The sequence below is a fragment of the Solea senegalensis genome, linkage group LG18, assembly GCF_019176455.1.
Source record: "Solea senegalensis isolate Sse05_10M linkage group LG18, IFAPA_SoseM_1, whole genome shotgun sequence".
NCBI lineage: Eukaryota > Metazoa > Chordata > Actinopteri > Pleuronectiformes > Soleidae > Solea > Solea senegalensis.
Window position 1 is genome coordinate 3,256,531 of NC_058041.1, and position 12,883 is coordinate 3,269,413.

The following is a 12,883-nucleotide window of genomic DNA, read 5'->3' on the forward strand; positions in this document are numbered from 1 at the left end:
CAGCATCGTCAGTGTATTCCGGTTAGTCCACTAAAAGTCTATCTGCGGTCAGCCGGCTTCCTTTTCAGAGCAGAGCTGGTGCATTAGTGAATCTCCTACAGCTGAATAATGTGAACGACTGAAACTTCCTCTGCATTTACTCCAGCGGAACGTTTTTACCGCCACACAGTTGGAATTTAAAAGCTTCTTCATCTCCTTCATCTCCTCTACGAGCAGAGCACATGAAGATAAAACGGAGCGAGTTTTTTTTCCCCTGCAGGAATGACCGGGGCAGACGTCTAAATGAGGTCAAACTAGGAGGCCGACAGTCTGGAGGTTTATTCATTTCACGGGGGGATTTCAATGCTGCGGCAGTTGCCTCGTGTTGCATCCGCGAGAAGTGTTGATTTAGAAGCATTTAGCAAAGTATCCTGAGATGGAAAATGTGGAAAATTAATAATTAATATTAATATTAATAATTTGGATAAATTTTCGGCCAATCATTATTTATGCAATTTTACACAATTTGGTCATAGTCTGCTTGTATCCCCTTCCGTGACCCTCATGTAGAGGATAAAGCGGTAGAAGATGAGTGAGTATTTAATAATTATGATAGACATTGTTGCTGTAGCGACTAAGTCCTATAATGTGGAGCTACTGGCTGTGGATAGTTTGCTGGTAGGTGTTGTTTTTTTTATGTGTACTAAGGTATTAAATGACGACCAGATTCTTCCATAGCGTCTGAAATGATATCAGCGACTTATTTTTCTGTTTCCATTAAACAAATCAAAACGCACCTTAAACCCAAGCACTGTTTGCCCATTTTAAATCAGCAACACCTGGGAATAATGACAGGTGACCTCAAATAACCCGGCAAGACCCCGGCCGGTGTCAGCCTCAGGCAGAATATAAGAAATGAAATACAACCCCCCTAATGGCCGAGGGAAAATCTCGCCAAAAAAAATTAGATATGGAACACTACACACTATATAACACTAGACTATACGTGTTATTCTACCACGGTTAAGTAATGTTTGTGTATTTGTTGACATTAAACTGTTTTATTTTATGAGATCACTGCTGAAACACACTGATCAACCTCTAATAAACGCAGCTGTTTCTTACCGGCAGAAGTGCTGCGGGGAACGACAGGTAACGGATCTGAGGCTCCGTCCACTCTGGGGGTGAATCCGGGCACGACGGCCGTGGCAGTGCTGATTTCTCGCAGCAGGCTGCTGACCCCCTGAGTCGACTCCTTCCACAGGCTGCCGATGCCCTGCGTGGACTCCTTGAGGAGGTGGGTAACAGATGAGCCTCCACCTCCTCCTCCTGCTGCTCCTCCTCGCATGGCACTGCCGTTCAGATCACTGTTGTCAATGTTGATGGCAAACAGGATGGAGTTCAGGCCTAAATGCAGCAGCAGAAAAATGGAACTCATTAGAGATCAGGCCTGTTATGTTACACGAAGCTTTTGAACTTCTTCAAAGTGCCTGGCAAGCGTTTCTGTGCAGACACACTGTAGTGAAGGAGAGCAAACTTAAGATGAACCGTGAAAAAAGAAAGGAAATAAGATCACGGAAGAACCACTGGCGTAGGATCAGTGGCACATACTTTATATTCTTAATATTTTAAAGTTAATGGTCATGAAGTGATGCCCCCTAAAGAAGCGCTACAGTAGAAAACATCCATTAACATTAATAGGGTTTCAGGTCTCAGTAAACTCAGCCAGGCGTAACCATTAAAGTGCAAAGTCAGTGAAATGTCTCTTTACAGCACCTCTGCTTGTTAAGGTGCTTTTAAAATTTCTACGACATTGAAAGTGAAGCATAACTTTGTGCAATTACAAGACGGAAGATCGTATTTTTAGGTTTTACATTTTGATTTGCAGACAGTTTAAAAAAAAAATGTGTCTGTACTTAAATGAATATAATTTAATATAAAATGAAAACTCATGGTAAAATCAAGTAAATGAGACATCTATCTACGTATTATTTATTTATTTATTTATTTATTTATTTATTTATTTATTTAACAGTTAAAGTTACATACAAAACAAAACAAAAAACTATTCTGTCTTTCTTGCAAAAAAAACCATTTGAAATAGAGTAAAAAATAGATTAAAGATTAAAGTCAGAATTCTCAGATTAAGGTGAGAATTCTGAGGGAAAAAAGTCAGAATTCTGAGATTAAAGTCAGAATTTGGAGAGAAAAGTCAGAATTCTCAAATTAAAGTCTGAATTCTGAGGAAAAAGTCAGACACTATTCTCAGAATTCATGTTGTTTTATCTATTTTTTCTTTCTTTCAAAATAATTTTCTTACATGTGGCCCTAACAGTCCTCCATTTACAGTTATATACAGGTACATAACATCAACAGTTGTAGGCTAACGTTATTCAAACGTTTAATACAATAATATTAATGTTTTTACAACAATTTTACACTTGGCACGTAACAACGCATGTATCCGGGATGCGAACCCTAAGCGCAACGCTTTACTAGCTGAGCTAAAGAGGACAGAACACAAACTTCTGTCATAGTGGTGTTTAAATGTATGTTTTCTGTCCCTGTCCATAAATAATAATACATTATAAAACTGAGGACATGCCTGGTTTACCCTGAAATAAGTCTTTGTGTTAAAAAACACTCACCTGCAGCCATGGTGGGGAGCATGCTAGCTCGTTCTTCATCAAGAATAAAAGCCCAGTCTTCATAGTAAGTTCTAGAAAAGAATAGAGTTACACACTAAAAAGTAATAATAATTATGAAAATATATGCGTGACGAACAACAACACTAACCCCAGACGTGAGCGGTCAGCCAGCAGCGTGTGCAAGTAGCGCTCCAGCGAGTGTTCGTTGAGGGCGCAGCGCAGCCACGCGCGACCCCGACCCAGCTCGGTGGAAATGTGACGCAGCGAGTAGAACCGCTGGAGCTCATGGCGGTTGAGGTGTTCCTTCACGTAGAACCAGAAGGTCAACTCTGCTGGGGTATACAAGGGGAGGAAGTGGTGGAGAAGAAAGAGGCAGGAAGGTTGAATTAACACACAGGGAAGAAAAGGGGGCAAAAGGAGAGATGATTAAGAGTTTGAGGGATGAAAAGAGAAAACACAGAAAGCAAGGGTGACAAAGAAAGGAGAAAATAATAATAATATCCTTTAGGGATGAGGCCCCTAAAAACAGAGTCAGCACATCTTCACTCTCTCTAATTAAAAAATAATGACTTCCAACCAGCCACGTCTCCATATCCCGCTCTGACCTCAACACTCGTATTATTTTAATATTTTCTTTGACAAAAGATTTTTAAAAAAAGGGTAGAAGCTTTAGTGGGTTTATATTATATTATAATAACCTCTGCTATTTCTAGCTTTTAAAGGGTTTTGGCTTCATTAATAATGAGCTAAAAACCCACTCTCATCATTTACTGTGAAACACTGGGAAAAACATCACATATGCTAGTGGCTGCAACATGGTAATAATAATAATATTAAAATCAATAATAATAATAAGACAGCCACCTTTTTTCTTCAATGTGACACAGTGGAAACTATTTAGGAAAATGTGAAACTAATGTCTTTCTCGCTCTTGGGAATTTGTAATGGCTTTTCTTTCACGCTTGAACAAAACAAATAAAAACGCAAAGGGGGGGGTTTAAAAATTCAGAAAGCGTTAATGAAGGGAGGTGAATGTACTTTTGTATTGTCTATTTTATTTATTAACAAACTATAAAATACTAGGTGACATACCATGTAATTCCCACCCCTATTTGTTTGTACTTTTATCTGTTAAATAAATGTTAATGGGATTTTTTAGAAGGCGCAAGCCAAACATTTTCTGGAAATGGAGTTTGTTGAAATACAACAGATGTCTTTTTTTGCATATTTGTACCCAGGAATATTTCATTTCCCTGCAGTTCCACGAGACGCCTGAGGCTGTTTTGACTCTTCGGGAGTTTGGCTGCAATTCAAAATAAACTTTTTGCGGGTTTGAACAATACTTGGCATGCATGTGTAATGAATGACAGACTGGCAGGGTTCAGCAACTTGTGTAGTGGTGTCCACCACAGATGGAGAAAAGGAGACAGAGGTTGAAGGATCTGCTGAGCTGCTAATGCCCATCTGTACTCTCATCATCTGGCCTCACAGCCAGGTTGTGCCCGTGTGCACGTGTTTATCCCGCAGCTCTGGGCTTCCCACTGACACATCTGCCTCCTCCAACCTTACACGACTTCTCAAAAATAACAAGCCAAGCAGCCCTGCAGCAAGGTCACAGCCATCTCCGATCTCCCTTCTCTTTTTTTTCCTGTCTTCACAAGATAAAGTCTGGAGGCGAATGTTAAGATTCTGCCCCCGATTTTCAACTTCACAGCCAGGTTTAATGGACCGCGTCTCGTCCAGCGGTGAACCTAAACGGCACATGAAAGTGTCATACCTGCTTCGGTTTTGCTGCTGAAGCCCGCGGCCTGCTTGAGTGCAGCAGCGGTGAGGGCGAGACCTCGGCTCTTCTTGAGGCCGTGCTGCAGCACGGTTTCAAACTGGGCGCACAGACAGATCACTCTGCAGGGACAAAGACGGGTTAATGACAGGAGTGAGGGGTCGAGTGTCCATTATTGTGTTCACATAGAGCACGGATCAGCGAGTTAATGTGTTATGGCAATTGAATATTTGAACCAAAACATCATATCCTCATCAGGCAAAAGTGTCTTAAAACATCTTCAGTCAGAAACAAAAACTGCGCGTTTGCTGCCTTAAGCTAACAATAACGTGGACGTCGTCTTTAATGGGAAGAAGAATTACTGCTTCTTCTTTGAGCCTAACATATGATAAAAGTTATTTTACCGACATTTACTCCTCACACCTGGCTGTCTCCATGACAACAGCAGTGGTTTTAATTGTATTTTACAAACCAAACATTTAGTTTAAAAGTTAACCATCAATTCCAGCAACATAATCTATTTGAATAAGTTCTTATTTTTTCAGAATAAAAGCTCTGAACGCTATGTGAAATTTAAATTAGATTCTGTGAAGACAAGCAAAATAATTTAATCTGCCGGGCCGTGATACTGATGCTGGTGAGCCAATTTTGGCCCATGTGCCAACAATTGCTGACCATTGACATACAGTGGCATAAAGTTATTTCACTTTAAAAGCTAAAAAGGTACACATTTTGCAAGAGTCCAACCCATAACCACAAAAGTTTGCCTTTATTTTGGAATTAAGGGCCAATAGACCTTGTTTACATAAAAGTACACTCTGTTTTTTAATTACAATAAAATAAAACAATTTATTGTTTTTGAAGTATCTGATTTATCGCAGTGTTATATGTCTGTGTAGTCAGTCTGGCATAACATAATCACACCTGTCATTTAAAGAATATAAAGTGGAAACTCGACCCAATTCTGTGCTCCACCTTAAAATGCCAACGTCATTCAAACACATTAACATCATTTCTTTATTCTATTTAGATTAGGCCAATTAGACCTGAATTACATGAACTTTTACCTTGTTTTTGAGTAAAAAAATAACTAAAATCATCAATTATTCTGAATATAGTTAACGATCTGAGTCTTGTGTGATGACAGAGTATCACAGACTGGTGTGTACCGTCCGTGACCGATTATAAAGTGTAAAGTATAAATGATCATCCACCTCCATGTTTCAACTTTATTCCAACTCATTATGCGACAAATAAAACATGAAATAAAATGAATTCCCACAGTTCAGATGCTCCACGTGAGTTATTTTATTCTATACCAGTCAATAACAGAATGTTCTTAATGCATACACAAACGTGTGACAAAAGTTCCTTTTTTATTTCTCAATTCTGTTTTAAGATGCCATTTCATCACGATGATACTCAAACTGGGCACGTTTCCAGATCGCTGCACACTGAGAGGCAGGAGGAAGGTCGAAGCACACACACACACACACACACACAGCGTCAAGTGACCTGGAACTGCACACGTAAAGCAAACAACCCCTCGGTTTGTTCAGCAGATCCACACATACAGTATAACAATAGGACTCTCGGTGAGTGGAAAAATTCTCCTACCTGCTGTCTGAGTCCGTGGCGATCTCTTTCCTTCCTCCGAAGCGAATTTGGCACTGAAAAGATATGAGAGGAATGAAAATTACTTCTTCTGCTTCTTTCTCCAGCACACAGTGGAAAAACACACATTTCTGACCTTTTTCGTGGACCTGAGTCACTAAAAGTTGACGATCTTGCAGTGATAATAACCCAAAAGCACTGTCACTAGAATAAAAGCCATAATACTGTGTTTCAGGTTTGCACAAACACAAATCAGGAACTTTTTAATCTGTCTAATGTGCAGCACTAGTTTCAGTTTTGGTTTTGATTCCATAGTTTGCACCTACATGTCCATCAGTGCTGTATTTAAGGCTGCAACCTTGATTATTCAATTAATCACGATTATCTAATTTTTCCTGCTTCTTTAATATGAATAATATCTGGTTTCTTTGCGCCGTATAACAAAGAAATCATTAAAACGGGATCATTTTATGTTTGTGGACTTTTGAGAAACAACAATCGACATTTCTGGCATTTCACGGACCAAACCATTACTTTGATTAAATTATAATAAGTGATCATGATTTATTTTGAACATGAAATATAAATGACAAAGAAAATAACTCAAATTAATCTAAATTATGGGAGTGAGAAGGAGTCGTATGTATTCCATATCATGCAAAGACATTTGATAATCAGGTAACCTTTACTTGTGTATAATTATATGTATATATACACACACCTGTTGTGTATTTTCACAAGTACACAAGTATATCTGGCAGATAAAGGAAGTAAAAACAGATTAGAAACCAACGTCTTAAATCAGCCTCCATTTCCTCATTCCAGCAAAATACGCCACAGTGTGTCATTCTGCTGCCAGCTTTTAATGTGTGAACTGATTTTATAGAATAGAATAGAAAGGTTTTGCCATTTGCACAGGTAAATTGGAATTGTTGTGCGTTTCTGAGTCGCAAAATTGCTAAAATACAAAAAAGTAAAACATAAAACGCAAAAATAAGATACAAACACAATATACGATCAACAAATACCCATAATACACATAAACACGATTACACATACAGTCTCTAAAGTGGAATTTTGCACATGCATCAGACCACCATTTCATGGTGTGTCAGGGTGATGTAACAGGCCGAAAATACTCTCTCTTGGACTTCTCTCCCCTAAAGGCCGTCAGTATTTTAGCATTAAGGATTTAAGACTCTCTGCCCTCTGTCCAGTCAATCTACAGCAAAAGATTTCCTGTGTCTCACCTGTTTTACAGCGTCCAGCAGCCTCTCCAGGAGGCGTTGTCTCTTGGTATCACTCTGTTGAGTTCCTGCACACATGACGACAAAGACAAGGTTTGAGGAAAATGTGTGGTAAGTGCAGTTTTTCCCCCTGCACCCAGCTGCAGAGGTGATTTAGTCTCTTCTGTAGTGACATGAACATGACCTTTTGCAGTCTAATGCCACAGCAGCTACAGATATAGGTTTTTTTTCCAATATACAAAATCAATTAACATAAAAGCAATGTTGTTGTTGTTGTTGTTGTTTAAATAGTTGGAGAGAGCACCAGAAGCATAGACATCAAGGAGACAGCGGCCTGTTCTGCCTCATGTTTTTGCAGATAACCGAGAATACAAAATTGTGTTGATAAATATTGTGCATCCCTATTTATATAAACCAGGGGTGTCAAAAGAAAATAAGTCAAAAATACTAATATTTCTCATGATATTTCTTCAAAATCTTCAAAATAAAAGTGTTTATTTTGAAATGGAACGATAGATAGTTCACATTATAATATTATTTATGATGTAAAATTAATCTTTTAATTAAAAAACATACAAAAATAACTCATTGTAACTTGATATTAAATGACGAGCCACATGAAATTGATTAGGGTCACATGAGGCCCTCAGGCCGCGAGTTTGAGACCCCTGATACTTACAAGCTTAAGAAAATGTGTTATTCTCTTGTTATTTTCATTTTTCCAAGACTTCAGTGTGTGGGGGGTTTGGTTCCTCCAGCACATTTATTTTTCCCTTCACATTTAGTTTTTATTCTGCTTTACTGTGCACTTATATTCATATATTTCATGCAAACAATTCAGTGTGTTTTTTTTATGTCACTCATAAATATGACATTTGCTGGTGTTGACAGCGTGGAAATATTTTGTTGAATATCTGAAACTGAAAACCCTTTTCTTTAATTCAATTGATTACTAAATTAAACGTCAATCCCGATCACCGATTAATCGGTTTGGGTGTTTTTTCCAACAAGTTTGTCTGATATTTCAGCTTCTTGAATGTGAATATTCTCTGGTTTCTTTGGTTCATATAACAAAACAGGAAATGTGTGACATTTTATGGACCAAAGGATTACTCAATTAATTGAGGAAAAATAATAGCAGTGATTTATTTTGAAAATGAAACATTTACATAAAAAATAAATGACAATTAATCTAAATTATACGTGTTCAAAGGGCAGTGGGAGGAAGTCGATAGTGTCTTTCTGTGCACTGTAATGTATTATAAGAATTTATATTCATATATTTCATTCATACAATTCAAAGTGTTCTATTTTACTCACAAATATGAGATTTGCCGGTGTTGAATATCGACACTGTAAGCCTCCAGCTGAATGACAAACAAACGAAAAGGGAAACTCACCGTTCATCCTGAAAGCCAAACTGCGGGAGAAAGTGACATCCAAGCGGAACTCTTTAACTCAGCCCCCTCACCGCTAACCACGCACCGGGGCCATGCTGTCCCAGCGGCCGAGCTGCACACATCCAACCGCGGCGTGGGGGACTGGAGCTCACCCGGTGAACGTCGAGGCCTGCGGGGGGAACTGTGCCACACACTCTCTGACATGTAAGAGTTGTTCCCGGCAACGGAGGCGGATAAACGGCGCACCGGAAACGCCGGAGTGTAGATTCGGAGACGTTAAACTGTCCGGAGTGAGAAATGTGCGTGGAAATGTGCGTGTTTTGTCAGTCTGGAGCCTGTGACACTGCGAAAAAGAGGAAACAGTCCAGTCTGAGACTGGGTCACGTGACAAAACACCACCGCTTATGTCATATGACGTGAGGGCAACGCTGGGAATTGTAGTCTTTTACATGAAATCACAAAACGTGTAATTTAAATGCCACTTTGATGCCACTTTGATACTCAGGTACAACATTCACGTGTCTGTACTTTACTTTGTTTATATTTCGACCAACTTTTACTTTAACTCCACTGCATTTCCTCTAACTATCTTTGTTACTCGTTACTACCAAATAAAATCAGAAGAAGAAGAGTTTGTATTGTGGTCAGTAGTTATATAGCGCTTTTCTAGTCTTGATGCGTTGTTTTAAACTATAGTTTTCACCTATTCACACACTGCAACATGTGTAAGTGTATTGTTCAAGGACCAGGAATTGAACCCACAACCACCCTGTTGGAAGACAACTCGCCCGACCACTGAACCACCGTGTCATTATCCTTACTCCTCACTTTTTTAATACTTTTATTTCTAAAACTTAAGTACATTTTATATCAGAAAATTACTTTTGATATTAAGTACAGTAAATGTCATATACTTTTAGATTTTTACTTAAGTTATATTTTTCTGCTTTTCTGCTAAGATACGTTTTGGTACTTTATACAAGACTAATTACGATATTAGTCAGTTAAGATACAATTGGTTTCATTTTGTTTCAATGCCTCATATATTTTATAAATGATGATTTATATGTAATAATAGAAAAAAAACAATATCATGTGACCCACTCACTCAAAACTAAAGCTGAATTGTAATACCACTCATATATAAAAAACACAAGATTTTTAATTTAATGTTTCTGATGTGCTGTTAAATAATTATAATATAATAAATCTCTGTTTTTTTCCATAGTTTCCGTGTCATGTTATTCTCTGATACAGCTCTTTTTATTGGATTCCCATGCTTTTATATTTTATACTAACATGTCACTTGATTTTCAACCTTCTCATATTCAATATGATTAATAATACTCTAAATATAATATACTATCATTTCAGATGTCATCTGTATAGGGCACTTTTATTATGAAAGTGGACATTCAAATAATGCCCTTTTTCCAAAGACTTTCATGACAACATATATTTTACTGCTCTAGATAAAGAGAACACACCTCTTTGTATAGAATTTTAGTACTTCTCATATTCTGTAAATGACCAGCACAGAATAAGGAAAAGCAGCAAAGGATGTTCCTTTGTGCGACTACTATTGTTTAAAACTAAAAAACATAAAATGTTAAATATGCGTTACTAAACTGTACTGATGCATGACACAGTAGTGATAGTGAAATTTAAATTTATTTATGTACATAAAATAAATAAGTCAGACAAACACGCACAGTCAAGAACAACAGAGACAGAAGGTGGTGTCGTTTGCTGCACTGTTATGGTGTGCAAAGTTTTTCCTCTTATCAGTGAGATAATAAAAACATGTGGATCTTATCATGACAAGACATCGATGCTGTGTAATCATTAGTAGATGGTGAAAGCAGAGCAAACACAGAATCAACACATGAGCAAATGGAACAAACATAAAGATCCAGGTTCATTGTCTTTCTCTCCCTCCCTGTGACATGGAACAGTTCATATAGACAGTGTCTCTCTCACAAGTTCTCTAGACGAGTTGACGTGTGCTGATACAGTTGACAGCGCCACGTCCCCACCACAGTGTGAAGGTCTGTCATTCCTGGAGGAGGAGGAGGAGGACCTGCCGTTCCTCCTGAAGGAGTTCCTGATCCCGTTGGAGAGGCGACTGGTCACGCGCCTCACCGTGCGGCTGAGTCCTCGCTCCTTCAGCTTCATCATGCCCACGTCGTCCTCCAGCTCCTCTGGCGGCACGTCGATGTTGCCCGAGTACCAGAACACCCACCAGATCAGGCTCAGGAAGATGATGATGGCCCCGGCGTAGATGAACAAGTCGTGAATGACCAGCCCCCCAAACACCCCCACCATCATGATGAGGATGCCGAGTATGTCGTGGGCCACCGCGAACCAGAACGAGCACTTGCACCTGCCGACTCCTCCGTAGCTCTTTTCCATGACCAACTCTACCTGTACAGATGTGGACATGGTGGCAGTGACAAATCCAGTTGTGGAAACAGATGAAAAGGCACAGGTGGTGCAGCAGAAGCTGATGCACAAGGCAGGAGAGTTGTGAGTTGTGATCCGCAGTGAGTGGCAGGCACTCGTGAAGCAACCTGGTCAAAGTGCAATGTGCACAAGAGGTTATCAGCACCAGCTGGTGCAAGGGAAAGAGCTGCGTGAGGGAACTTCAAAAAGGTTCTCAGCAGCCTCTTCCAACAAAAACATCACAGGAAACAGATTGTTCTTCAACAATGGTTCAATAGTTTTCAAGCTTCGCTCTTCACTTTCACAAGAAGACGCTCTTGAGCCTCCGGATTCTCCTTCATAGGTTTTAGAATGGTAACCAAGCAGGTTGGGGAATTCCGATTTTATTTATATTTTTCGAACTGGGCCCTATGTTTATAAATGTGGCTGTGTACGTGCATAGTTCTTACAAAAAAGTTTTCTTTTTCATCCATAAAAAGTGCTTGTTTTCATCCAATCTCGGATTGTTGTCAGGTCTCGCGTACTGCCGCTTTTCCTCTCCATGGTCCTGTCCCAGCACGACTCAATTGCCCTTGGCACGGCACGGTTCTTTTGCTTTTCCATTAGCGACAGTACCTGGTACTTTTTAGTACCTGCTCTGGCAAGGTTCCAAGCGTAAATCGCAGTGGTGACTCCGCCCACATTAAGGAGGTACTACATTGTAATGGAAAACCAACCAAACTATGTAGAGTCGAGCCGTGCAGGGACCGTGTAGTGGAAAAGCGGCAGATGTTTCACCTGAAGCAATCTAGTGCACCAATTATGATACTTTTTACTGAAGTACTATTCACGTACAGGTCGAAAAATACCACGATTCAGCTTAAAGGTTCATAGGGCAACAGCTGCCACTGCTACCTTCTTGTCCATTTTTGGTTTCACCTCTCACCTAATCATTTCCAAAGGACGCCATTTGCAGCATATCAATGCCCAACATTTCAGTTTTTGTGGACTGTAGTAGTATAAAGCTTTATAGTCTACAGTTATGCCCCAAAAATGGGTCCATTTCATCTTCTGGTTAAATGCTCTGGCTGTAGTGTTTCCGCCTCTGTTTCTCTTTCAACACAGGGATCCACACGAGGCCCATGACGACAAACATGAGCCCGATGGACAGACAGGCCGAGGCTACCGAGTTGGACGCGTCAGTCAACCCCCATGACCGTAGCACGACGAGAAGTCCGCCTGCAGCAGACATCAGAGACCCCATCACAATCACGATGATGGGCTTGTGGAGGTAGGCCCAGCCTGGAGCGCACGCCGAGCCCGAGTCAGAGTCCAGATCCAGGCTTTGACTCCCAGTGAGAGTGGAAAATGGAGTTTCTTCGGTTGCGTCCATCGTCTGTGGCCACTTAACATCCAGCCACCATCTCCGTCACCTGCCCAGTAACATGGGGAACACACTGTAATCCCAGATGGTCCACCACACCCACACATGGATGAATAGACTGACACACAGACAGCCCACCTGCTGACAACAATGCACCAGCTCCTGCTGATTGGCTGGCCGGCTAAGTTCACGATCACCCTGTCACCTTATACTTCCAATGACATAAACGTGAGAGCGCTTCACTGCTCGTGCACATGCAGATACATCTCATAAAGGATGTTTTTTGTGACCGCATGCAGCAGCTGCACAAACCTGAGCTCAGGCCCCTCCACAATAGACGCGTCACCTGATACGGCGGCGTGATGATGAACTATACGTGCACAGCTCGGATGTGAGCAAACACTCGCCAA

General features: G+C 40.2%; 3 protein-coding genes across 4 annotated transcripts in view; all 3 read right to left on the minus strand.

The window, feature by feature from the left end:
• snx29 (sorting nexin 29) overlaps positions 1-9,047 on the minus strand; it is a 123,194-nt gene extending 114,147 nt beyond the window's left edge. Inside the window, exons 1-7 of one of the 2 annotated variants that reach the window (XM_044013408.1) lie at positions 8,669-9,047; positions 7,272-7,336; positions 6,025-6,077; positions 4,405-4,529; positions 2,776-2,956; positions 2,628-2,698; positions 1,105-1,386 (exon numbers count right to left, since the gene is read on the minus strand). In XM_044013408.1, the coding sequence (XP_043869343.1) occupies positions 1,105-1,386; positions 2,628-2,698; positions 2,776-2,956; positions 4,405-4,529; positions 6,025-6,077; positions 7,272-7,336; positions 8,669-8,675 (784 nt within the window). In that variant the 5' untranslated portion in view covers positions 8,676-9,047. Of the gene's footprint in view, positions 1-1,104; positions 1,387-2,627; positions 2,699-2,775; positions 2,960-4,404; positions 4,530-6,024; positions 6,078-7,271; positions 7,337-8,668 lie in introns of both variants that reach the window. The other variant, XM_044013407.1, reaches the window with a different exon arrangement.
• A 1,273-nt stretch (positions 9,048-10,320) lies between these two features.
• On the minus strand, positions 10,321-11,270 carry LOC122758979 (transmembrane protein 238-like). The gene has a single exon (XM_044013410.1). The coding sequence runs from the start codon at positions 11,108-11,110 to the stop codon at positions 10,625-10,627; it is 486 nt and encodes a 161-aa protein (XP_043869345.1). The 5' UTR covers positions 11,111-11,270; the 3' UTR covers positions 10,321-10,624.
• An 886-nt stretch (positions 11,271-12,156) lies between these two features.
• LOC122758980 (phosphoinositide-interacting protein-like) lies at positions 12,157-12,527 on the minus strand. The gene has a single exon (XM_044013411.1). It carries the CDS (start codon positions 12,480-12,482, stop codon positions 12,165-12,167), a length of 318 nt encoding a protein of 105 aa, XP_043869346.1. The 5' UTR covers positions 12,483-12,527; the 3' UTR covers positions 12,157-12,164.
• Positions 12,528-12,883: the final 356 nt, after the last annotated feature.